At 38.9% G+C, this 26,987-nt stretch overlaps 1 protein-coding gene across 2 annotated transcripts in view; it reads right to left on the bottom strand.

The window, feature by feature from the left end:
* Positions 1–26,987, bottom strand: part of LRP1B (LDL receptor related protein 1B) — a 623,792-nt gene that overhangs the window by 457,548 nt on the left and 139,257 nt on the right. Inside the window, exon 2 of one of the 2 annotated variants that reach the window (XM_038143324.1) lies at positions 5,530–5,655. The exons of the other annotated variant lie outside the window; for it this stretch is intronic. Within the exon in view, the coding sequence (XP_037999252.1) occupies positions 5,530–5,655 (126 nt within the window). The remainder of the gene's footprint in view (positions 1–5,529; positions 5,656–26,987) is intronic. 2 annotated transcript variants of the gene reach the window in all.

Genomic DNA, 26,987 nt, shown 5'->3' with positions numbered 1-26,987 from the left:
TAAAAGCTGGCAATGTTGTATTGCTGCATTAAGCATTTAACTTAATTTTATGTAAACTAACAGCAGTTGGATAAAATTTGTTGACATTTGTCATTTTGCTGTGGTTCATTTCCTACAACAGAAGTTCTACACTACTGACAGGAACAATCCTGATGCAGAGGAAAAAAAGGGAGTACCCATTCATCATCCCAAATCAGATTAAATTAATATCTGGCCAGCAACAAGTTCAAATATCTTGCTGAAAAATAGGTGTAAAGAGGTTATTTTATCTAGCAGATTCCTTGTTCAACAGTAACTACCCACACCAAAATTATAAAGAGTGAAAACACATTTTCCCCTCATGTCCAGCATTTTCTTAATTTACATTTAGCAGCTTCATGGCAGTGCACCTTCAATGTATGCACATTATTTATTGAGCTGGGATTTTCCAAAGCTACTAAAGAGTGGTTCGGGATCCCAGCTTCTATTGAATTTCAATGAATCTACTCATAAAAGAATTAGGAGCTTTAGGAATTTTTATCTTTATTGTTTCATACCACAAGAGCAACATTGCATCCAATTATCTTATCCTTTGCTGGTAAAAGAACTACAACAGAGGTACCCAATTAACAATTTTTAAGCTTCTGAAACTAGTCTCCCATAATTAGCATCCAGAGAATGAAAGGCACACTTTTAGCAACCAAAGTGAGACTCAAGCTTTTAAACAAGGCACTTCTGGTTGCTGCATTTCTTTTGCTCCTCCAACTTCAGTTTAATCATGATTATAGACACTGACATTCCCTAAAATCCCAGAGGAAGATAATTATCAGAAATACTTTCAACATTCAACAATAAGGGTACATTTACTCAAACTACCAAAGACAGGAACTATTCAAATTTGATGATTTATTAATGGCAACCCGAGTTACTTCAACGCAGGGCCAGTCAGCCACAGATAAATTGTGTGGGTGGAAGGTATGCAAACAGTATTTGGATAACATTTAGGAAAGCTCAAATACCAGAGCAACAGTGTCAGGATCACAAACAGAGGGCAGTTGAGGACAATGGGAGAGACAAGAGTTGCAGTCTGGCTGTGAGGAGTGAAATGTTTTCAGGATTTTGTTGCTGCTAAAATAAATGAGCATCAAGCACTTTTGGACTTGGCAGTTCCTTTTAGAGTGCTGCTCTGTTAATGGGAGATCTGATATTGTGGGGTTTTATTCCCTCTGGGTTATTCATGGCATTCAAGCAGTATTTGGGGTCATAGATGGTTCTAATGGGAAGCTGTGCTGCTGCAGAGCTCTGCTGCCTGTTCTGACACAGATGGACACAAAAGGAGCTCAGGGGAACCTCGTTCCAGACCTCAAGTGTCTCCTCACAGGGCAGCTGTCAGGTACTGTTATAGCATCTTTCTCTTCTCCATGGCTGAGAGACAACAAACAGCCTTTGCTGGAGCTGCTGCACCCAGCATTACAAAACCCAAACATAATCAGTGTGCACAGTTTCACAAAGAAGCCGTAGAAAATAAGCAACTTCTCTCCCTGCTCCTTTGTTTCACCTCGCCCTGGCAGAATACATTCTGACAGAGAGGCATTGGTGAGCTGAGATTTGAAAACAACGTGCAAGCCAGATGAGTTCTGAAGCTGCAAACACACAGAAAATGCCTTAAGTACTAAATGGAAGGAGTAATTTGCCAATGCACCTTTTAGATCTCAGCTCTGTTAGCAGGAGGCTGAGGAGAAAAGCAGGTAATAGCACATCACATCAAATATTTGTCTGGTTTCAGAAACCACAGTATTCTTTGGGCATGGCTTACTTAGGATGAATATGTTATTGAGAGGTACAATTGAGGAATACAAAACACACAGGTAAAAAACATGTTTTAAACTGGATCTTTAAGATACAAAAAATTAATGAAGTTCTCTACTTACAGTTGCTGAGATAGGCAAATACTTACAGCTTAAAACCAACACTGGTGGCAAGAATGGCAAAAAAAGCCAAAAAAATCCCATTAAAACATCAAAAATAGAACAAACAAGCAAAAAAAGCCCTCAAAAACACCACTAAAACCATCCCCAAGAAAATGAGTATTGCATTGATGCTTGTAAGTGGTAACTGCCTACAGCACACAGTAGTGCAGTCAGTTAATGATACAAACATACAAATTGTTGTCAGTGTTATGTTTTTAAACTCTATGCTTTTCAACAATGGATTTGAGTTTTGTAACTGTCCATCCAAAATCACGTGTCAGGTGAGTCTCAGGCAGACATTTTCTCTTTCCTTTTAACAGAGCCCTGCCTCTGAACATTTGCATCAACCTCCAGACTCACAGCTATCTGCAAAAGCCAAACTGTCTGGCCACATTCTGGGCTGCCTGATAAAGTTCTATTGATTTTGAGTGAGCTTGCTGATTTAGCCTACTGAAGAACCCAGCGTCATCTGATTAGGTTGAGTAAATTGATTTTTGAATCCTGACTATTTGCAAAAAACCCATGAACAACTGAGAGACCACCCAAGAAAGCGTAAAAATTACTTGGTCAAGAATTTTATTAATACATTTTATTTTTTTTCAAAAATCAATTTTCTCATGAGCAACTCTGGAACAGAAAAGCAACAGAATTTGTTCACTGAATTATTCATTAAAAGTTACTGAGGTACCTTGGTACTGTAAAAACCAGCATCTTCAGAGAGCTAGAGCTGCTAAGAAATGGAAGAGAACACAAGTGTAGGTGCTCTAGGAGTTCACTTGTGATTTTACCAAGCTGCTTGTGAGACCATTTAGAGGAAGGAGGGAAGTAGAAGGGGAGCAGACTGGTGCTGGAAGCTTTCTGCTGCCTGAAAAGAAGACACAAGCAGAGCCAGGACATCCCCAGCCACCCCTGAGAGCTCCAGGAAGTTGTGGCTGCACAGAGCCCTGCCCAAGCCTTTGCCAACAGACACTGAATCCAACAATAAATAAGGATGTCACCATTTCCCCCTTTTCTGTCCCATCCCAGATCTCCTTGCAAACAATAATAAACACTAATAACCAACTAGATTGCAGGATTTCAGGTGGGTTCCTGAGACAATTAGTTGATGCAGGCATATCATGTGTGTTTGTACAGCCAAACAGCTTTCAGGTTCCTTTGCAAAACTTGGTTAAAACATCACCAGGAGATTGCTCACAAAGATATTTAGTTCCTGGATGTTTTCTGTAAATAGATGCTTGAGTGATGAGACTAATAAGACTTCTCATATTCTCACCATGGGAAAAGCTGCAGCTTGAGAATTTCTCTCCTTTTCTACACTTTGGAATCCCCACAGGAGAGAAGTTAAGAACTTCCACTTGCAGGAAAAGCTTTGATCAATGCCTGCACATTATTAGAACCCAGAAAACCCTATTACTAGGCACAAATCCACAGAAAATCAATCAAAATCCATTTGTTTACGGCTATAGGAACAACTAGCAATATCTGTCAGGCTACACCAAAAAATTCATCATGTGCAAGTCAAAAAAGAGCTGACAAATTCAGCTAAAACAGACACATGGCATTGTGCACGAAAACTGAATGTGCTGTGTCCCTGGCATTAGCACCAGGGATCAAACATATCATAAGAATATTTTTAATGTAATTTATAAGTTTCTACAGACACCATGGTGCAAAGTATCAGCAGGAAAAATCAGGAGCACTTTATTCATTTTAAATGAGAAACAACTTACCTGATGAAGGCAGAGTAGGCAGACATATTCCAACAATTTGAAAGAAAATTGTGCTGGCTAAAAAATACAGAACCATCCAGTGCAAACCAAAATTGTGAGCAATTATGTAACAGAGTTTCACCCAGTGCCCCAGCGCTATCACTTGGTTCTCACTCAGTCCTGGGCTGAGTTACACTGAGAGCTTGAGAGGGCAGCAGACCTAAGGCAATTATTGTCTCACACACTCAGCTGTGGCCCAGGCACCTTATTACCCAGCAGCTCCTCAGCAAAAGGCCATGGAAGGTGAAAAAGAGTAAGGATTCAAACACCTTTCTTCTCTATAACCAGAAAGGCCACGGTGCTGACTCCTGCCTTTGGCTTAGGGCAGCCTAAGGAAAGCATCTGACATAAACTGTTCACATTTGCAAAGGAAAAGGAGTTTCCAAGAGGACCACGCTGGTTGATGTTAGGAAAAGTGTAGACTCTCTTTCCCGCTCCCTCCTCTTTTCTTCCAGCCATCAATAAACTACAAATGCCATGTTTTTAGTATGCCACAACTTCAAATGGAATTACTGAACACAGGTCTTACAAACCATGTGAAGTTCTCAAGAGGAAAATACCTGGGCATCCAGCAAGCTGTTTGATTTGGAACTACATGGTGAATATCAGGAGGCAAGTTAAAAACTCTGTGTGTGAGCATTTGTGTGCTCCAATCTCGATATTCATTATTAGAAAAACTTTTACCTGCACATATTAACACTGTGCTTGAAAACACATCCGAGAAAGGGGCAATCAGTCAGCAGTGCAGTAACAAAATCCCAGCTGCACCCAACACTTCCCACTGCAGGATGTTGTGGCTGAGAATCCCAAAGTGTGGGGAGGGTGGTTAATCAGAGCACCCTTGCCACAGCCCCCGAGGCAATTTTCTGATCAGTAGCAGAGAACAAGCTCTGGAGCAGGAAGGCTGCAATCAGCACTGCACTGTTTGCCTAGACAGAAATGGCTCCCAGACATCTTGAGCTTCTGTCCCTCATTTTAAAGATTAGACTCCTAAACACTGTCTGATGTTTGATATTTTCTTTTCTTTGAGCAGCAAACCCTATTTCCAGCCTTCCTGATTGTCAGTATTGCTTTGATACAAAATACATGGTTCTTCTCTTACATTAAGTGATTATCCTGGGGATAAAATCAGGAAATTCCCTCATTTTCCTCAGAACACAGGAAACAAGGGAACATTAAGATTTAATAACACCTCATCAGTAGTCTACAAGGCTGATAAGAAAAAAGTCTGTAAGGTTGTTACTCTGGTGTTCAAAAGCTCTTAGCCACATTAAAAACCAAAAAAAAACCCCAAAAAGGTCTTCACTATAATTAAATATGTTTTATTAAAGCTTTCCATCATCTTCCTTTCTTTGTTTATTTCCCTCCTCACAGCTCTCACATCGTCTTTCATTCTTCCCTTTGATGTTTGTACGCTTTTCATATTTGTATGGAAAATATTTTGCACTCTTCCACCCCAGCTCCCCCTAAATGTATTTGGAGGAGCACATTTTCCTGTGCCTGACTCTGCCTGTCCCCTCTCAGCCCACGGACAGCTCGGGGAGAGCAGAGGGCACACATGCTCCAGTGCCAGTGCTCATGCCAGAGAGGCACAAGAACAAAACACCTTCCATCTCATCCATTGCTTGTGTCTCTCACCTACACTGAGAATGTAACCTGCTCAACTCAACCTGCTGTTCCTCAACAAGAAGATTCATACAGGATGGATAAAACAAAATGGAATCTGCCCTTTCAGTTGCACAGTCAGTGTGACTGAAAACGTTTCAGCCTAAAGGGAGATAAAAGAAAAGAGCAGCTCCTCCTTTACTTACAGATGTCTAAGGACTCATCAGAATCATCAGGACAGTCGGGCTCCCCGTCACACAGCCAGTGCCAGGACACACAAGTGACACCATCGTGGCACAGGAACTCCCCTACGTCACACAAGGGATGCTCTTCTGGAAATGAGAATGGGTTAGAGTGAAATGGTTAAAGGTGAAGGGGGAAAAAAAAAGGCACAATGAAAATCAAAAGTGAAGATGAAATTATTCAAAAAGCAAAAATCAAATCAAATGATAGGAATGATATGAAGAAATAATTTAGTGGTATCTGATACCCTCACTTTGGGAACTCTAATGGGAGCTGCCCATCACCCTTCAAACCTGACAGGAACAACATCACCATGAAATACTTATATAGAATAAAATTTTAAGAGAATCTGGTTTTTTTCTAAATATTTCACCATGAAGTAAATTTGCTCACTAGATAGAAACCAACAAGCTTTAATGGCATGTTACCAGCAGGGAGGCTCCCAACTTACCTCTCCTGCACAGAAAATATTTTTAAATTGTTTCAAGTAATCAAATTTTCAAAGATGTATTTTTGCAAGTAGTCAAAGTTCTACTTAAATAAGCATATCTATTTTAACTATTTCCTTAGACACCTTCCAATGACCAAATCCTTCCTCCATTTTATATGAAAATTATTTTATAATTCACATGACAAATTAGCAAACAAAGAATTCAAAGTCAACACTGGAGCACCTTGAAAACAATGGCTTTTAAAAGAGGGCAATTCTGGAAGTTTGGCACACCCACACTGTCTGCTGTATTCAACCACCACAGGCTGATGTCCTTGAGATCTGGAGTTAATTAACTCAAGACCATTCCATCATTATTCAATGTAAAACTATTCTAATATTAATTAAAGCTCACAAAACCTCTGTGCAATATATTATATTCATTTTATCAATATATAAATTACAGTAGTGTCTTCCACAAGGTTACATTGCAGATTGCTGGGAAAAGGTTTCCTCATTATTCTTACACTGGCACAAGAGAGAAATAACTTCACTGGAGTCAATACTGCCACAAAGACATAAAACCAAGAATAAAGGAGGAGACAAAACCCAATCCACTCATAGATCTCTCCATTGGCTTAATTCCTCCAAAAGCCATGGGATGTATCACTAAAGGAAAAAGAACAACAAGAATCCTTTATTAGAGTAATAATTTAATAATTTCCTGCGTGCAGGCCTCATTTCCGAGGTCAGGTTCTCAACTACTGACGCCATTCAATTTTACAACCAGCCAAATTTGCAACTACTATGTAGATATATTTTAAATTTCTTACAATAACTGTATCACAACTTCTTTTAAGCCTGCAAGAATGAAAGGATTTTTGTTATATCTTTATTCCTTCACCTCGACAGCAAAAATGAGCAACTGGATAATTAAGAGTGGAAGTTTACATGGAGTGGTTTTGCTTCAAGCTTTCAGGGAGATGATTAAAGGCCCTGCTTTGATAGCACATCTTGAAAAACCATCCTGGAAGTCGGAAAGAGGGAGAGAGTTTGGCAAGTTTTAGCATTTCAAAGATATAGAGTAGTGTAAGAAACACACAGAAGAACTCTATAATTTTGGTTTTAGAGTATTCTTGAAATCCATGATACATTACCCCTTTTACTACAGGATAAACTCTAATTTTCACATTGCACATCTGCTTCCAACAGACCTGGAAATATTAACACTAGCATTGCCAAACATGTCCACTTATTTATTCAGCTCTGCAATGATTATTCCTCAGAGCAAAAAGCAGTTAAAAGTTCTTTCATTATTAAGAGTAACAAATTTATTTATTTATTTAGAGAGGTTTCTGAACTGACAACTAAGTGAAAAATATTACTGAATAAATATAGAAATGCAAAGTTGTGGAAACACTTCTACAGTCAAGGTCACACAAGTGAACCACCCCAAATAACTCCGTGTCCAGCACCTATAGAACAGAAATCTTGTCTGAAACAAAACCTGGCACAGGGTGATTATCCCTTCCTCAGTGCAACTGCTTCTTTCAAATCTGCAGATGGTCACACATGTCTACACAAAAAAAAAAAAAAAAAAAAAGAAATACATCTTGCATTGGCTCCTCTTTTGGGCAAAGTTTATGAAAATAGCCTAAGTAACAGGATATAAAGAAGTTCTGAAAAGCAATTTCGCATTGAGCTCAGAGTTGAATGTTTGTACTTGAAAAAAGGCTTGCTTGCTATCTTTTTTAAAAAATGGAAAAAATTAAGCTATTTCCATACTATTAAATTCTTGCTTTCCATTTTATGCAACAATACAGAAATTATGGAGATCTAAGCTTTTTATATTCTCTACCTTGAGAAAAACTTAGCAGAGTGAAAAAACACTAACTTATAAAACACTTTGAAAATAGATTTTGTTTAGAATAGAGCAGCTTAATATTACCTCAGGGTTTTATTGGCTCTGAAAGTGCTTTCTCAAATGTTTTTGTTTTGCATAACCACAGAATTATTTTTTATTTTCAGCTGTTTTCTTTACAGAATGAATTTGACCAGTTAATTACGAACATGCACTAATTAGTGGGCTTTAAAAAAATAAAACAAAAATCACAACAGCCCTCATGCTGAAAAATAGTCATCTATGATGGCCCAGAAGTAAAGCAGTTCTTTTCAGTGACATCTTTTTCTTTCTGTAATACGTGAGCTGTGCAGGAAAGCTCCCAGAGGATGGGAAAATTCACGTTTTTAACATCCCAGTTGTCTGAGATACAGAGCAGATGGTGAGAAATCATCCCTCTATGGGTAAATGAAAGCCTTGCCTCCCTAAGGATACTACTCCTATGCTCCTATCCTATGCTGCAAACACCTGGCAGTGCCTCTTAGAAGGAAAGTTTAAAAAAAGAAATAGAAAATCTGGTGCCTTTGTTTAAAGTCAATGCTTCTTCCACAGCCAAAACCATGGTGTTTTTGTGGTTTTTGGGTTTTTTTTGGTTTTTTTTTTTTTTTTTTTTTAAGAGATGAACATTTTTTAAAGAAGACAAAGCTCAAAACCTTCATTAGGAAAGCAACTACAATTACATTGTATGAAATTACATGGAACTTGGAAAACCAAAATTCCATTATGATGATAAAAGAGAAAAAAAAGAAACAAACCAATCAACCAACCAGCACACAAGGCAGTGAGTGATGTTTGCCTGGACCAGGAATGCTCCTGGATTAAAAAGGCATTTGCCTCTGTACACTTGCATTCAGCTCCTAAATAAGTAGGGATGAAGATCACTGCCTGTGGTCACTGTTTAGGGTCACAGGGATCTGGATCCTTCCTATTTGAGGGAACGCAATGAAGAAAAGCAGGTCAACAGGGCTCTTGAGAAGAACTAAATGGCAGATAACATCTATGTAATTGAGGCTCTCCAGCTCTGTCACAAGACTGGAAACAATTTGCCGTGAATCTAATTAAGAACTGCCTTGGTCAAGGAACCAGGTGCCCGGAGAAGCTGCTGAATTCCAGAACTGTGCTTCCCACTTCCAGCAGTCCCTTGCTTGGGCACTCTGTGGATCTGCCAGGCTCCTGCTGTGGCCCTGGTGACCCCCCAGCCGCTTGCAGGGGAGCTGCTTGGTGCTCTGTCTTCCGAGCGCTTCCAGCTCCATCTGCCAAGAGCACCTGAGAGAGCCCAAAAAAACAAACCTCCCATATGGCAACGCTCTTCAAAGAGCAAAACTCAGCCTAATAAAGTCTTGATCCACTAGAGCAGGGAGCCTGCTCATTAGGCTTTCACTAAATATTCAGAAAAACCACATGTGCACGCTAACCCAAAAAAGCACATTCCTAGAGAAGCTTTTGAAGGATTTGATACAAGCACGATGGGAATGAATGCTGAAGGAGTACAGATCATCAGAACATCATATTTAAAAGCTTTTATAGCAATACCTTAAGATCAGTGTGAAGTAAGAATGCCTCACTCATTGATTTCCTTTAATTTTACACTAAAAAAAAAAAAATTTCATTTTGTTTCAAGTGAAACAAGCAAACAAACAAAGCTGAAATTTTCAATTTCCTCTCCATTTTCAAGGAAGAGGGCAAGAAACGATGCACATGGACTAGGAGGATGTGTGTGAACATGCTTTCTTTTTCCACTTGAGAATGGTTAGATCAAGGAATGAACCATGAAATCCATGAATAAAAACAACAAACCGATAGACCTCAGCTGGTTTATCCCTTAGCTGCATACCCAGAAAAAACTCATAGGAGAGAAAAGGAATTTCCTGCCAAAATAGGGTTTTTTTTTTTGTTTGCTTGTTTTTCCCAGAAGCAAAAGAGCAGGAAGAGTAAGAGCAGAAAGGCCAAAAGGAGTGGTCAGAAAACTGCAATCCAGCTGTACATTCCCACTGGGATCCACTGGCATCACCTGTCTGTATGACCAGGAATCCTGGCAATGATAATAAACCCATCCTGCCATGTTATGCAACCAAAAAACTTCCTTTTCAGTTCTTAATTAGTTTTGCTTTGATTTTAATTAAGTTATCTTTATTGCAAGAATTTAAGAACTCAGAACTACTTTATTCCCTCTCTCAAAAGCATGTTTTCCATTTGGGATTTTCTTTGATCTCTCACTGAAATATGGGAGGGTTTCCATATTAATTTCAGCAAAATTTACTCCAAAGCTGAAAAATGTATTCTGGTAGTAATTTATGACAGAATTCATCACACACTAAAACCTAAATTACTGTAACTGAAAGGGAGATGTGAGGAAAAAGCATGCACAGCATTTCCTACTTATGAATTTCAGACTTTTATATAATACTTTCGAAATCTTTCATACCTTTGGAGTTAAATCTACATTTTTAGAACTCAGCACAGAATACAACATTTACGTTTTGGCCACACTAAACTACAGACAAAATCCTTGAGATTTGTCTTGCAAGACAGTAAACAGAGTTTTGCATTCAGGATATAAAAATATTATTATGATACCATTTATTTCTGCCCTACCTGGTTCAGTGTAATGCTGTGTTCAAAGTCATGACATTTGATTTACAGAACCCAAAAATCTCTCACAAGATCTACCAAACCCTGTTTAGTGCTTCCACAATGCAAAGGGGCTTAAAGAGCTGCTGGTATGCTCCCATGCAGCATTCTAAACAGGAATACAGATGTTTTATGTGTATTTCTTCAGCTCTAGGCATAATAGTTATCACTTACTCAGCATTTACTAATCAGCTAATTGCTTTATCCATAAGCAAGGCACATGCAGAGGTACCTGTCAGTAAAAGCACCATATGCTCAACTTAAGCCACAAATGTTTAAATTCCATATGTAAACTTTCCTCAGTCTGCACATCTCCCACCCAGCAAGGTCACGGGAATCTTGTTTGGAGTCTGTGGAGTGACATTGGACATCCCAGTTCTCTGTCCATACTATTGGTCCTCAAATTCCTTATTTACACCACACAGTTGCAAGAATTCCTCATATTTTTTGGACTTGCTGTGTGCTACAGCTATTTGCTGCACAATTTGCTAAGCAAATATTTATTTTGCTTAATAAGAGGTCAATATTTATAAGAATAAATAACAAGAAGACAAGAAACATCCACTGATTGATGAAAATCCTGGAGTATTTTTGGAAGTGGGCAGGTGATAAGTTTAAGGACTGTCTTGTTTCTTGTTCTTTTTGGCTCTTTCTTTGCCAAAAACATATTTCCATTAAGAGGGGGGACACCAAGTTCCCTCCAGGATTTGAACAAGAGAAGGCTATTCAAATCCAAGCTTGGCACAATCTATGGACAGAGAAATTTAGGAAATATTCAGATAATGAGAAACACCCAAATATTCCCGAGTCAATTTTTATCTAATCAGCAAAGGGTCACAGAATAATATCTATCTCAGCAAACTACAAAATGACATGATAGTTATGTTCCTTAATGGCTCAAAAATACCACAGAATAGCCAGGTGCCTTCTCTAACACAATAGAGAGACCCTAATAGAAACACATTACCTGCAATCCTGCCATTTGCCAATCCCTGCTCCCAGCAGCCCTACAAAGAAAGCAGGCCGAAGGCCAAACAAGCTCCCTCTGAGCCATTTCTTCACAATTATCCTTCACCTCCTAGAAAGCTGGAGGAAACATGCAAAGACATTCCCCAGGGTGAAGCGGTCCTTCTTTCCAGACAGCCTGACGTGGATTCAATGTAAATGTCAGGGTGGAGGGTCAAAGTGACCATCACTTATCCCGCTGTGTGTGTAGAGTGACAAGCCCTGTACCAGAGTCAACAAGGTGCCCTTTCAGCTGCTGACAGCCAGTGCCAGTGTGAACATGAGCAAAAATGTTCTCACTTGTGGAAAGCCTTCAAAGGCTCCCACTGAAACAACCCTTCCTTCTTTCCCACGTCAAAGAACAAAATGACTTTGAAAAAAGGATTTATATGGAATGTGAAAACCTCTGAGCCTCTCCACTACCTTAGCCTGTATTATCATAGTGCGCTCATAATATTATAATTTCATTTCTTATTTGACAGGAAGAAATAGTTACAACAGAACTTGAAAAAGTTAATAAATATACAGGAATAAGAAATAGGTTTTTATAAGGAATGGCAAGCATCTTGGCAAGACCCTTCATAGGAGCTCTTATATAAAAGAATACTTCATATACACATGGATAAACAACACAAACTTTTACATGAAAAAGGAATTCTAGGAGCCATGACTTGAACAACACGTTTCTTGTACACAGACATGTTTCCTGCTTCATCAGGAGGCTCAATGGAGAAAAGACTGAGGTTTTCAGCTGCTCCCAGGATCAAACCTCCAGAAGGTCTGACAGGCAAACTCCTGAAGAGCACAAGAAACGAGCAGACGGATGGGGACTGAGGACAAGTCACCCGGCGCGATTTCAAACCCAGCTCGCCGCAGTGCGCCACTCACTGTGCCTCCAAGCAGGACTTCAAATGAATCTTTTTCATCTCCTATCTCTTGGAATTTAGATATTTCCAAGTTATGCCTCTTCCTTAACTGAGTTGTAAAGCTTCCAAATTCAATTATAATGTTTTCACGGCAAAATTGCTGCTTTTTCTTAAAGTGGGATGGAAATCCCAACTTGAGACAAATTATTTAAATAAATGCCACACAAAATATTTTCTCTTTTGAAAGCTGAAACATTCATTACATAGCTTATTACAATACCTTTGATAAACCCTCTGCTGAGCAGATGTTCTATCATTGTGAATTTTCACATATGAACGTTTTTAGCAAATACTAAAAGATAATTAATTTAGATAAATTCCATCTATCAAAGGGTAATCAATGATGTCATTGTTTTAATTTGGTAGTTTTCTTACCATGTAAAACACAACAAAGCCATTTCACTTGAATATTTCAAACTGTAATAGAATTACATCTGTCCACACAAGGAAGGAAAAGCACATAAACTGTTAAAATATTTTAAGATACTGGGAACATTATGGGAATATTAAGAAAAAAAAATGCTCTGCTTATCATCACTTTGAATAAAAGTAAAGTTTGCAGTTTTCTTTTAAAGCACAGATAATTTTTATGAGGGAAAGCTATAGATGGGTAAGATCTAGGTAACTCAGATGACTGCATAACTGGGAAAACAAAGTTAGAAAACAGAGAAAATAAGTTACCGTAAAGGATTAAAAAATTAAAAGCAGTATGGAAGGAACAATAAAGTATCTGGACTGAATTGAACCATCATCTTTATTTTCTCTTTTATTTCCCTGGAGGAGGATGTTGAGGCTACTTTAGCATTGGTGCTTGATTTGCTTGTTTGTTTTAGGACGCAAAAGCACAAATTTTATTCCTTTTGCCATATCCAAAAATTACATCTTGGATGAGATACCAAAAAGGTTAATCCTGACATCAGATTATATATATATATATATTAAAAAAAAAAAAAAATAAATGGTTTGTTCTCATGAAGTTCCCCAGTTCAGCTCCCTCAGAGGTTGTCCCTGCAGCTCTTGGATGCAGCAGTGGAATTCCTGCCCTTCCTGGCTCCTGTTCCAGCAGATCCCATATCTGCCCCTGATCCCATTTACCCAGATCCTGCTCCAGCGCAGCAGCACGGGGCCATCCATCTTCCCTGCCCACTCCTGTGTCACTCCAGTGCCATCACTGAGTGCTGCCCAAGCACCATCTGTGTCCCCAGACAGGGTGGGGCTGATGGATGGCAGCGCTGAATTATCCCACAGCAAAGACACAAAGGGCTGGGGGCACACAGTTTAACAGCACAAATGAGACACAGAATTTTCCAGAAGATGGCAAGGCTGGAGAAGTGAGAACCAAACCCTTGGAGAAAACCCTCTCAGAAGGCAATGCATTCATTTTTGCAGCTCGAAGGGAAGGAAGCCATGTCCTACCCTGCTCTCACAGGCAGGAGAGCCAAGCCTGCTGTCACTAAGCATTTCTCAGAATGCTCCCACTTAAAATGACACAAAATAATGATGAACAGGTTTCAATAGCAGATGGAAGCCTATTACATAATTCAGTTTTAATGACCAGAGAAATCTTAAATATGACGGGTTTGTTTTATGCAACAAGAGATTTATATTAAATGGAACAGCTAGATCTGCTTCCGTAAGCAACTACATATGTTTAATACACATTTGGTTTATATTAGGATAATTAATCTACAGGGAAATGGGGTTAAATTCTAAGATAACTTTAAACTACACTCAGTTACTGAAAAGATGAGAAAACTAGGGGAAAACCAATCTAAAATTCCTTTCTAAATAGCGTCTACAAAAAGTGCTAAAAGGAAAATCTCATTACCAGGGTAAACTATTTTATTCAAGTTGGACGTCACCAAATATTAAAAATATAATAATGTTAGAAACTTGTAACTAAAATAATTTGTTTCGCATATAGACCTTTAAAAATTGACTCTAATCCTACAAATGTCTCTACATTTATGCTGAGGGGCCCTACTGAAATTGTATCCATTATTTTAAATAACTACAATCAACAGTTCTAAGTTAAATTGTAAGAATTAAGTACAAGGCACACCAAAGGGTCACTTAATATAGGTTTAATTGCAATTTAACAGTTGGGAAAGTAGTTACAATTGTGATCTTCTGCAGTTCATGTTTGACTTTCTTGATAGCATGATCCAAGACTGATAATTTAAGGTGTAATTTGGAAATGCATACATAGAATAATAATTTTCACACCACTAGAGAGCAATGTATTGTGACATTAGCTGCTGCTGTCAGTAGGCCTTCAATGAGATTTTCTGAACAGGCAAACATATTATTCAGGCAGCAAGATGCAATATTTAGCAAAAGGTTTCTGCTAAAATATAAACGGAATTTCTCAGGGCAGCTTGCATTACCCAAAAACCCCATGTTACAAAGAAGGATCAAAGTAAAAGACAGAAGTGACATCAGCCTGGTGTCACCCAGCTACCTCCAAACAAGCTGTGAAACCCTCTCTGCCTGGATTTATTGCCCCACGCGAGTGACCACAGGCAGGATTAATGAGCCCATCGGGTCCTTGGAAACAAGGAGGAAATGGCCAAAGCCTCGACACTAAGGAGAGGAGCTGGATTGATGGAAGGATGGGAAGACTATTACAGGCTTCAAGTCTGAACTGATAGCAACCCCCTTTTATTTTTTTAAAGGGAGCCAAGAGTCACCTTTCTCTGTCAAGAGCTTTGCTGCAGGAAGAAGCTCTTGTCCTAAGTTGCATTCTACAGTCATCACTGGTTCATCATGCAAGGAAAACCAAGTATTATTGCTCAGAATTATTAAATGTTACTAAAAAAAATCATAAAACATTTATTTATTAAATGTTTTAAAACAAACATTCTTTATGAACAATTATATATAAATTAAACATTGAATTCTTCAAGGCAAACAAAATCCAAGGAACCATCAGTTAAGATAATTATTCCTATGATTTATTAAGGTGAAATTCTATTACAATTTGTAAGTGTTGACTGTTATTTTAAAAAATACTGTAAAAAAAGAAAGATATCAAAACAGATACAAGGGAAATAGAAAACTTTGGATGTAATGTTATCAAGCAACTTGGTCAAAATAATTTTAAAAGTTTCTTGCCAAGACATTTGGACACTTGACAAAAACTGAAAGACCCCCACATATCCTTATGGAGGAAACATTTAATTCAAAGGCAGCATTCCTGTGGGAAGGCTTTCCTCAGCTTCTGCTTTTTCAAATCCCTGCCATCCCTGAGGCTATTTGTGTCACACAGGATGATCAAGAGAAACAGGCAATTAGAAAATTAAAGACAGCATCAGGAACAGAATCGATAGAATGGTATGCAGGATTACACACAGAGTAAATGTTTTAGTTGCACAAAAACCAAGGAAGAAATAATTTGATTTTTAATGTAACTGCTTTCTTCAATCAATCCTGGAGTCCGGGGACTGAAGGGTGGCCAAGAAAACTCTAACTTTTAGGAAATTCCACCGCAGTCATGGAAATGAAGCTCATAACCCTGATGTGCTGAACAAGGAGTTGGTGGACACCTGAACAAATATGACAGACCCAGGTTTCACAGGGGAAGGTCTCACTACAGAACGGGCTGGAGGAAATCCATCACAAATACAACTCAGGGTCCTCTTTGTCCCCTCTCTATCCAAACATCATTAAGTTATTTTTGAGACTTTCCATATGTGAGGAAAAGACAATTACAATCTAAATGATGGCTGAAAAGGCAGGAGAGGAAATCAAGAACTTCATTTTCAGAAAAAATCGGTCATCTTTAAATAGAAACCAAAAGGCATGGGACAGGTGGTAAACTCAGGATCAAACCTGCAGATGGAATAATTTTAGCAGGTCAAAAGATGATGGATGTTTAACCTTTGTTAGCAATAGCTGATCTGACTTCATCAGCAGGGGTGCTGAGGAGTTTATTACCAGCTTTGTGAGCTGCTGAGATTGTGAAGAGAAAATTAAGCCCTGGTTTTACCACACAAAAAGTGAACAAAGATGCTCTTTGCATTGAGCTGCTTTGCCTCTAAATGCTGATTCCAGCTCCCCCTTAACTGATTTCATGCACATCAAAGGTGAGCCAATAGTTTATACTGTAAAATAGCTAAAATCTTGTCAACTGTCACTTCCGTGGTTGTCCCCAGCTACATCCAGGTGATGCAAAAACTGAAACTATGTCTGCTGGGATTATTAAGCAAACAGAGTGCTCTGTAGACTAAACCCTAATTAGGTACAATGTCAGTATTGTAAAAGCACAGTAATTATGGCCCTGCTTGTTCTACTAATTTCCTCAGCACTGAGAATGTAAATTCTCACAGCTAACATGAAAGTGGTAGTTTTCAGTTCAGAAGGCTCCTCTCTTCTGATGGGGAAAAAATGCTTCTGTAAAAATAAAAAAATAACAAAGCCAGCAGACGCCACTGTACATATCTATATATCTATATATCTATGTGTGTGTGTGTGTGTGTGTGTATATAAATTTAAAAACTCCATGGGACTTTGGATCAGGCCACAGGTAAGGAGCTTTTATATCCCTGTGCAATATGGACCACTTAATAGAGTTAAGTGACATTCATCTTTATACCATCTCCTCCCATGAGAACAGAGTAACAGCAGCCGCCTACACAGAAAAAACAATATTAGAAAGCATGTATTTTTAGCAACTTTAATTATATTCTAGCATATTTAATTATATTCTAGCAGCAGGAAAGAAAGAGATGCAGAAACGTACAAGCAGGCAATTTTCCCCAGAAGACAGACACAGCTTCAGAGCTCTGCAGCAATTATTTCACTTGTGAGTGGGCTCGAGTTAGAGAATTGCTGAGGGGACTGCTCTGTCAGTGCTGCACTGGTTTTTCCTTAACAATTCCTGTAGAATGCATGTACACACACTCCATGGTTTGGCCTGATCTATGACCATAGTAATAACAATACTTCTTAAGTGGTTTTTTTTTAGTGGCATCCCATTTCTAAGTTTCCCCCAGCTGGCGGTTTGTTAAGAACAGTTCTCTGTACTGTAGGGCACAGGTAAAAAACAGCTTTACCTCTCAAAACCACTGTTGTTAAGAAGCTGTTGTCCTGAATGCCAGCCTAGATTGTGCAATATTGTTCATATTTTTAATAAGTATCTGAAGCAACTGCTATTCCAGCCATGTAATGATCCAAAAACCCAAGGGAGACCCAGAGAAATGAGGTTCTGAACTAACCCAGTTGATGAACTCCAGTAATTTCTTTCAATACACTAAAGCAGCAGCTTTTCTGGGCAGCAGGCTGAGGGAAAATACAGGACAAAGCATTCAAATCACTGCTGCTGATGATTACATGTAATCAGACTTCCATCATACCTATTGCTTTTGCTGTGTGCAAGGCATGATGGATCATTTAGATTGCATTTAAGATGCAAGTGAAGAAAAGAGCCTCATCCCATTCATAAAGAACACATTTTCCTGCTGCAAAGTCCGTGCCTCTGGCTGAGTAGTGCAAATAAGGGCAGGATTTGAAAGTAGCTGAGCTTGGGAAATATTTACATCACAAAGGTAAATGTTTAGATTGGTGGTTTAGTGCCATGTTAGTTTGGGGAAATAAAGCCTCATTTCTTGACTGTGAAGGGAGGCAGTAGTGGAGGTGCTGAAGGGCACCTGCATTGCTCAGAGCTGTTTCCTCTGTGTCCAGCCCAACCTGAAGCAGCTCCATGTTTTTATGATATCAGAGATTTAAAACCCGTAATAGAAAATTACTTTTGTAGCAAGCAACAGAGCATCCCATGCATGTTACATTTTCAGGGTGGATGTTATCAGCGTAGACAAAATTATACCCATGCCAGAGACCTTATATTGTAGAAATAAATAACCAGTGAAAAAAAACCTTGCTCAAAATGCCATTGCTTTAAAGAACTGCATTTAAATGCATGAGTTTTACAACCACTATTAAAATAAGCGTTAATAAAAACCACACACTTAGAGCATATGAATATACATTCTTGTGGGGGTGTCTATTACAGCTTCAAGAACCAGGACCAGAAGTAAATACTCCCCAGGTGGCTCAGCCCACTTGCAGCTGAGACAGGGGAAGGATCTGTGAAGATTCCTTCCCACTCTTATTTAAGCAAAGTAGAAAGAATTTAAAGCCTGGCAATCAATAACCCAGACAGAGGCCTCCTGCACGACAGGCATAAACATTTTACAGTGCCATTAACACATCCCTGTGCACTTCAAAACTGAACCTTGATGTATTCTTTAATAATCCAGGAGGATTATAATGCTGACTGCAAGTTCTTAGCAAATGAAGTTGTGCTCACTCAGGAATACTTTTTGTCTAGAACTCTGCCAGGGACACGTGCTCTGCAATATCCAATATGATCCCCTTTGCACACTACTGCTGGGGATTGGTCAAGTACCAGCTCTCACATACCAACAAAAAAAAAATTAAAATATCAAATTATTACTCATTTTGTGCTGACAAAATCATACACAACATCAACAGCTGAAGTTATTACTGGAAGACGTGTAATAAATATTTTAAATACTTTATTTCTCCAAAATAATTGCAATAGCTCACATTATGGTGTGACAGTCAAAAAATATTAACTTTCGTTTCACTTCCTGTATTTACAGAACAAACAAAAGCCTGAATTAGGGCTCAGGGAATGGGATATTTGGTTTTTACAATCTAAGTATATCTCCCAGGGAAAAACAATTAATTATCTTCGTTACTGCCACTACTGCTGAGAACAGCTGCAATTTCTGCCTTGCCAAGTTCACGTCATTGAGGGTTATTTCTATTAATATCAATTAAGATCTAAACTGTTTGAGTATCTACAATAATGACGCTCAAGTAGATTTAAAGTACTGTCTCACAGAAAGCACACGTGTGTCAGAGGAGTGACACCTACTTTCTAACAAAAAATTAAACAATAAAAAATACATCAAGAATTACAGCTATGACCCACTGAAATGTGTTTGAGCACTGGTAAGTGAGGCACATGAATCCATAAGATGGCCCCAATGACCTGTGTATTTACTTTCACCTAAAAAGTGTCTTAAAAAATTTAGGACTGAATGAGAGACACTATTGCACCTTCATTAAGGACTGCCACTAAAGCAACCCCTAAAGCCACATGACACCGGCCATGTGTTCAAACAAGGATTGGATGTGGCACTGGGTGCCATGGATTAGTTGAGGTGTTGGAGCTGGGTTGGACTCCATGATATTGAAGGTCTCTTCCAACCGAGTGATTCCGTGGAATTGAATGACTTCACTGCTGAGTGCCCCTGGAGATCACAGCAGCTGGAGGGAACTCCTCCCTGGCCACCCCAGCCCTGCCCTGAGTCCATCTATTTGTGAGAGATTTAAATCTATTCCTCATTAAGCCATTGAGGGCTGATGAGTATAAACAATTGTTTCACTGCCTTAAACTCTAAGAACACAAGTTCACATAGCAGAACACCGGCATTGACTGAACCAAGTCTGAACTAAACTGAGCTCTAGGAATTACTAAATAATTTTTCATCATTTGCCTTTAACTGACTGATAAAAATACAGCTTTTTTTTATTTTTCCCTCTTAGATCCATTTTCTGCAGTGACGTTAAAGGAGGGGGGGAAATGACCAAAACAAAAAAATCCAAGAAAACCACAACAATGGCTTTGAAGGTATTTCTAAATCTTGCATTGTGAAACTAAATTTATGGTAATTTGACAGGGAATTTTAGGTAAGATTTGGCAACATACCAAGGCTGTTTGAAAGCTGCTTTGTGTATCTGCACAAATAAAAAACATTTTTTCCTGTCATTTATTTCTCAGTAATGAACACTATCATAAATATTGAGATAGTTTAAGCAAAAATAAGTCTTCTAATCCTGGCAGATACAAATACCAGGAAAAAAAATCCAAGAGATTTTAAGGGCAATTTGACAAGAAAAATAAACCATATGCTTCATTTTGAAGAAAACCACATGTTATCACTGAGGACAAGCCAGCATTCCAGGTAGAAGACATGAATATTGAAGATGACCTAAGGTGATGAATGCAGATGGATACACAGGGGAAAACTTTTTAAACTCGCACCACCTGTTTAAAGATATTTCAATGATCCCTTGAGGTATTCATTAAAATGGCTGGATATTTGAAAGCATTTTGGAAACATGCCTTTTGAGGAAACAGAAAGATGACACTGTAGTATTGTAAACAGGCATCAACATTGTGAAACTTTTGATCAATGAAAATCACAATAAAAAAAAAGATAAGATGCTCTAGTCAAACAGCATTTTCTTAACTGCTCTCCTAAGTGGAGTGAGGAATATTTTTTACCATAATTACTAGAATTTGACAGAAAAGATGGTAAACCAAATCTAGGTATTCATGAATTTCCCAAGATCTCCAGCTGGGAACACTGAGGTGCTTTAAGCAGCCCCTGAAAGGGCAGGGTGAGGCCTCCTGAGGACGCTCCAGGAGAGCTCTGTTTCAGAGCCCCAGCTGAGATCTCTGCACACCATTCCCATCACACCCATGGACCGAGGCACCCACAGGCAAACTATCCACACTGTGTTTCACAAAACAAAGCATCTTTAAACTGGCTCGGCTCACCTTTTCCATCTCCTGCTGTGCTGATGGAGATCCACATCGGAAGAGTGTTTTACCCCAGCCCACATCTGGGGCAGCACTTTCCTTGCTTTTGTTCCATCAAAAACATCCCACTGGGAATGATTTTAGCTAAAAATGGACATGACACAATGTGGTGTGAAGAGAGAGGAGGTAGAGCTGGATCCATAATTTCCCTCTTTAGGTGGACATGTGAGCAGTGTAACCTCCCACAGAGATTAATCTGCCAGACCAAACAAACTCTACCTTCTGCAGCAGAAAGATTTGTGGATTTGTGAGCACTAAAGGGGAACTGTAAAAGCTCTCACAATTTACAAAGATGAATGAGTTACAAATCCATGTTTCCAGAGCTCTTCTAAACTCCACTGATTTTACCAATGACAATAAGGTCTTTAAGGTTTTCATTGGACACTTGCACGAAAACCGCTTTTCACGGTTCCACTCCCTGACTGTGCCTGGCCTCAACAAGGACATTGTTTGGTCCTCATGCTTTTGTGTGCTAGCCCAAACATCACTGGACACCATCTCCCTTCTCATTTCTACCAAGTGACACTATTTGTCATTCAGGTGTGGCCAAAGGTGACTGGCAACTGGAGCACCTCTGCTAGACAGAAGAGCTTGAGAGAGTTGGAGTTGTTCAGGTTGGAAAAAGAGTTAAAGCAGGGGGATTTCTGACAAGGGCCTGGAGTGGCAGAACAAGGGGGAATGGCTTCACAGTGACAGACAGCAGGGTTGGATTAGATATTAGGAAGAAATTCCTCCCTGTGTGGGTGGTGAGGGCCTGGCACTGGTTGCCCAGAGATGCTGTGGATGCCCAATTCCTCAAAACTTCCAAGGTCAGGTTGGAAAAGGCTCTGAGCAACCTGATACAGTTGAAGATGTCTCTGCCCTGCCCATGGCAGTGGGGTTGGACTAAATGTCCTTTAAAGGTCTCTTCCCCAACCTATTATGTTATTTCAGGATTTAAGAATCCCCCAGACAAATTGATGGGAAGAAAGAGCTCTCCCTCATCTAAAAAGGGAAAAGGACAGCAGTAACAGGGTTGCTGTTAAGGAAGCAAAAACTAGATGAAATTATGTTAAGATAGACAAGAAAGAGATAAAAATAGAGACAACGAAAAATATTTAAAATTAACAGCATGAAAGCAAAACAAAAAGCAGATCAAGGAGTCACTACCTTGTGTGAAATGGTTTTTATACACTTAGAAACTGACCTCTGCACATTTAAATCCATGGAGGGACCAGGTGAGTCAAAGGGAACGTTTTATCAGTGGTACACTGAGTTTGCATCAAGTAGACAGAAAAAATACCCTTTGAAAGTGAAGCCTTATTCATCATTCAAACCCAAATACAGGATTGTTCCTGGTTAACTCAACGCTGTTTATAATATAATGGGAGAGACTCACTTTATTAGCTTACAAGTTCATTTTTATTCTGATCAGATTCAGTGATGGACACCGTTGTGCTTCCTCATCTTGTCAAAGGAACACAGAACCAAGACATTCTCAAGGCTGACATTTCAGTACATAACAGGACATTTATCACTCCAAAGCACACTTTTTATTTTAAAAACGTCCCAATAGCATCCTGTGGCTGGGTAAAATCCTTTCCAACTTTTTCAAGTCATGGTATGGTTGAACAACACCAACATGAAAGAGATTACTTCATAAAAAATTCTGATTTTCCCTCCAACCCTGAAGGTAACTGCCTTAAGTACTGCAAAAATTAAAATTCAACAACACCAAACTTAACATAGATAGTTACTTTACATAACTTAAAAGTGACAAATAGTGGAAATCGGCAGAACTACAAAAACTAGAAGAAAATAATTTTATGAGTTACCTAGAAGTAATGACCTCTTTGAAAAGTTGCCTTGTCTTTTTCTTTACCAAACCCAAGCTAACATTTCCCATCTCCTCCATTTTCTGTTATTTTTTCTAATAGCTCATGAGAAATCCTGTTATCATTTTTCATAATTCCTGGCCAGACTGTTCCTGCTCTAGGCATGGAAATACATCATTAATCCAGGCAGGCTGTCTTCCATGAGTTTTCTGGTATGCTTCCCAGAGAAGGAATTCTATTCCTACTCCACCCTCTATTTCTGCTTGCAGTTATGCTACACTGGTATCACACAACTGCATTTGAATAAACAAAACTCATCCATGCACCAACATGAAGCATAACTTCTTCCTTGGTATTATCACACCCCCATAAATAATTTAGAATTCTAGCCAGCTGAACTATCACCTGGGGAATAAAGATCACCAAGAGATCAAGTGAAAGTTATTTATTTAGCAAAATGAAACAGAGGGAAGATAGGAAGATCATCAGCTCTGAAGAAGGTAGAAGAGACTCAAGAAAAACAAATGTTTATACAGGTGTCCTTGTCCTTAATATCTAGACTGATTTAATGTACAGAAAGTTACAAAACCTAAATTTTGAGAATTTTTCCCCAATGACCAGTAAAGGCATAAAATAATAATAATAAAATACAGTGGAATTTAAAGAAACTGATGATTAGGATATAAAGCTGTTGTGTACAACACATTCTCAACATTCCTCGCCCATAAAGCACAGAGAGTATGACCAAAACTTTGCTAATGACCATGTTTATCCTTTATTTCCATGTGTTTACTTAGACCCACGATCAAAAGCATTTTTTCCACTGCAATGCCAAGACCAGGAGCTGGCACCTGCCAACTTGCATTTAGAGACAGCAGCCAAAAAGGAAGTGTAATGGTACCCCTTGAAAAATCTCTGTCCTCCACTTAATTGCAATGACCCCAAGGTAACGAGCATTTCCTGGAACATACAAAGTATTCTTTTCTGATGAGGACAGAATATATTTGTTTCCCAAATTAGGTAGAACCCTACAGATGTTGGCATTAAGTGTACTGATGGGAATCATGATCATCTGTCAGGAAAATGTATAAATCCTCTGGGCTCCATAGCAAGTTGACAGCGCTCCTGTGAAATATTAACTAGGCACAATGCAGACATTGACATTTAACTCTCTTTCCACTGGATTTTTCTTCCAACTCATCATTGTTGCCTCCAGTTTCCTCGGGCTCTGTATTTTAGAGAAACGGCCATATGTTTAGATTTGTATCTGATCGCATAATTGCAAAACTGCAGCAGCTCGAGCCCTGCAAAGGAGCTGCAAAGCTGCAGAAACATTCTGCAATGTGGTGAAAGCCACGGTAACAGCTTCCAAATCTCAGCAATGAAATGGATATTTACATTGCCAGTTATAGCAGAAGCAGCCCTTAACATAAACTAGGCTACATTTACAAAAGCACCAGAGGAAATGGCAAATTTCAATCTGTCTGGGTTTTTGGGTTCTGTGGAAAAGAGGGGTTGGCCTTTCTGTAGATCCATCATCGTTTACAAAACAGCACTATGGCAAGACAGACACTTTATGAATGTTTTATGAAGTTGTAGGTGCTAGAAAACAGCTTCTTGCTCAAAAGAGAAAGACTCTAACTCCAGTTTTTCTCCTCAAGAATTCCTTCATGAGCCTAAGGACTCTCTCCTTCAGGAAAAAGTTTCACTGAAAGGGGTACAGCTTTCCAGATACAGGAAAGAATACTCACTTTATAAAAGGTCTGAGGGTTTTTTTTCCTGATTAATCTACTTAATTGAAAAATTTTCCAACCAGAACTTCTGAAACAGCCAAAAGAGACTCAAGAGACAGCAGCACAGCATGAGCAGGGGGAATTTAAACACAACTGCTTTTATCTGTCCTGATGTCTCATTCCACCCTGTGCAGGTGCTGAGGCCCTGGCACAGGGTGCCCAGAGGGGCTGTGGCTGCCCCATCCCTGGAAGTGTCCAAGGATGGAGCTTGGAGCAACCTGGGATAGTGGAAGGTGTCCCTGCCCATGGCAGGGCGTGGAATTGGATGATCTTTCAGGTGCCTTCCAACACTGCCATCCCTTCATAGCTGGGGACCCTCGAGCATCTCCAAGCTGTGCTGGGCATCAGGTCATGCACACTGGGCTCCCCCACGCAGGAGATCACTCCATGGAGCGCTTGGAACACTTGAAAACTTTTGCTTGAATTGCTTTATTCTTTCTATATTTTTACTTAGACTTCAAGATTACAACTGAAACCAAAGTAAGGGTTAAACTTGGTGTGGTTGTAAAATATCTTTACACATTACAGTAGGAAGTGCCTGATTGTATTCCAATGCTACAGAAAGCCAAACTCCAAAGTCTGACATAGAACTTTTGTCCTATCTCATTCATTCTTCTAATCAGAATATTAAAGTAAAACTCATCCAATTGAGCTAATTATCATTTCAACAGAAGCAGAGCTAAGATTTAAAAAGGGAAGTCTATTAAAAAAAAATACAATCAACAAAATCTTGTACTCTCTAGAAAAACATAATTGTTCTAACTTGATATAGATATACGTTATTTCTTGGATGCAAAAAGCAAAGCTTGATTACAGCAGTAGAGAAAGCTACCGTGATTATCCTAATTAAAAATTTGCCAAGTTATTTATAGTATAATACAAGGAAATGACATTCATTATCCTATAAACTATTCAACAAACCATTAAGCACTGTAATAAAATCAATTGACAAAAAGAGGTGCAATTATATATATACTCATGTAAACTCCTTAGCAAACTAGAACCAAACCATCCTTTAGACTCAACACTCCTGCAAGCAGTGCAAAGAGATTTGGGAATACAAAAGGAGCTCTTGATTAGTATGTGAACAGTTTTTTAACTTTTCATTTGTTGACCAACTGCAATCACACAACAGGTTTGCAGAGCACAGAGATCAGATGAAGAAAAAAAAATTTCATAAAGCAGATACAGCTCAAGAACCATGAATACAAGTCAAAAACTATTTTGCCACCTTTTAAAATATGTTGATTTACTCTTAATTAACTGATGAAGCAGCATTCTGAAGTCTTTCTTTCACTACACACACAATTAACTCATAAGCAATCAGGGAAATTAGAGGAAAATTACAAACAGGGTTGTCATGAAGGGTTGATCATCCCCACCTGCAATACACACCTGCTGGAATTTAGCTTGCATCAAGAACCAACTGGTTTGTAAAACACCACTTTATTCATTTTAGTTTTTTTTAATATATTTTAATCACAACATTGTCCACAGCCTGGACTGTTATAACTATAGAAGACAATTGCCCTGTAGGCCAACCTTTCTGATTTGTGGTAACAATAAGAATGCAATAAACATTTCCCAAAGGTAGAAGTGAACACGCCATAATTTGCCAACACCTCTCGAGAGCCAATCCCATTTAGGTCAATTTAGAGAGGCATTACACTACATTTCTATCAGCTCTGCTGCCCCTATCAATTTCTCAAGCTAGAAAATAGAAGTTCATCACCCTTATCTCTATCAGCATGTCCTACATCAGCCCCAACACCCAGCAGCACTCACAGAGAACTGCTACCTGCCAGGCTCTGCTTTTGTGTCAGCTAAGCTGCAGAGGAATCCCTCATCCATTCATTTGGCATAAAATGCAATAATTTTTTAATTTTTTTTTAAGCTCAAAGTTTGGCTAAGCACCTGCAATAACATAACGAAGCTCTGTGGCTTTGCCAACATACATATATTTTTTTTTTTTTTTTGAGAAGCAATTAATACCTTTGAGGGAGTGTGTTAGTGGAAGGGGAACTCGGTGCTTTGATCTCATTAGTGAGAATGAATCATGACTGGAATTCACCAGGGTGAATAAAACCAGGAGAGTAAGCTCACATCTATCTCTCCTGCTGAGGAAAAACATGAAACTAACTAGAACTTCCTTACAATAGTGTAGATTATTCTGCAAAGTCATCCTTCCACCTCCTTAAAGGACAAATAAAATAGGAGCTTATTTTTTTTTAAGCAGCTTATCTTTTCTTCCTTTGATCTAAGAGACGTTTGACAATTCCCATGTATA

Source organism: Motacilla alba, chromosome 7 (genome assembly GCF_015832195.1).
Source record: "Motacilla alba alba isolate MOTALB_02 chromosome 7, Motacilla_alba_V1.0_pri, whole genome shotgun sequence".
Taxonomy (NCBI): Eukaryota; Metazoa; Chordata; class Aves; order Passeriformes; family Motacillidae; genus Motacilla; species Motacilla alba.
This window is presented reverse-complemented; position numbering and strand designations above follow the sequence as displayed.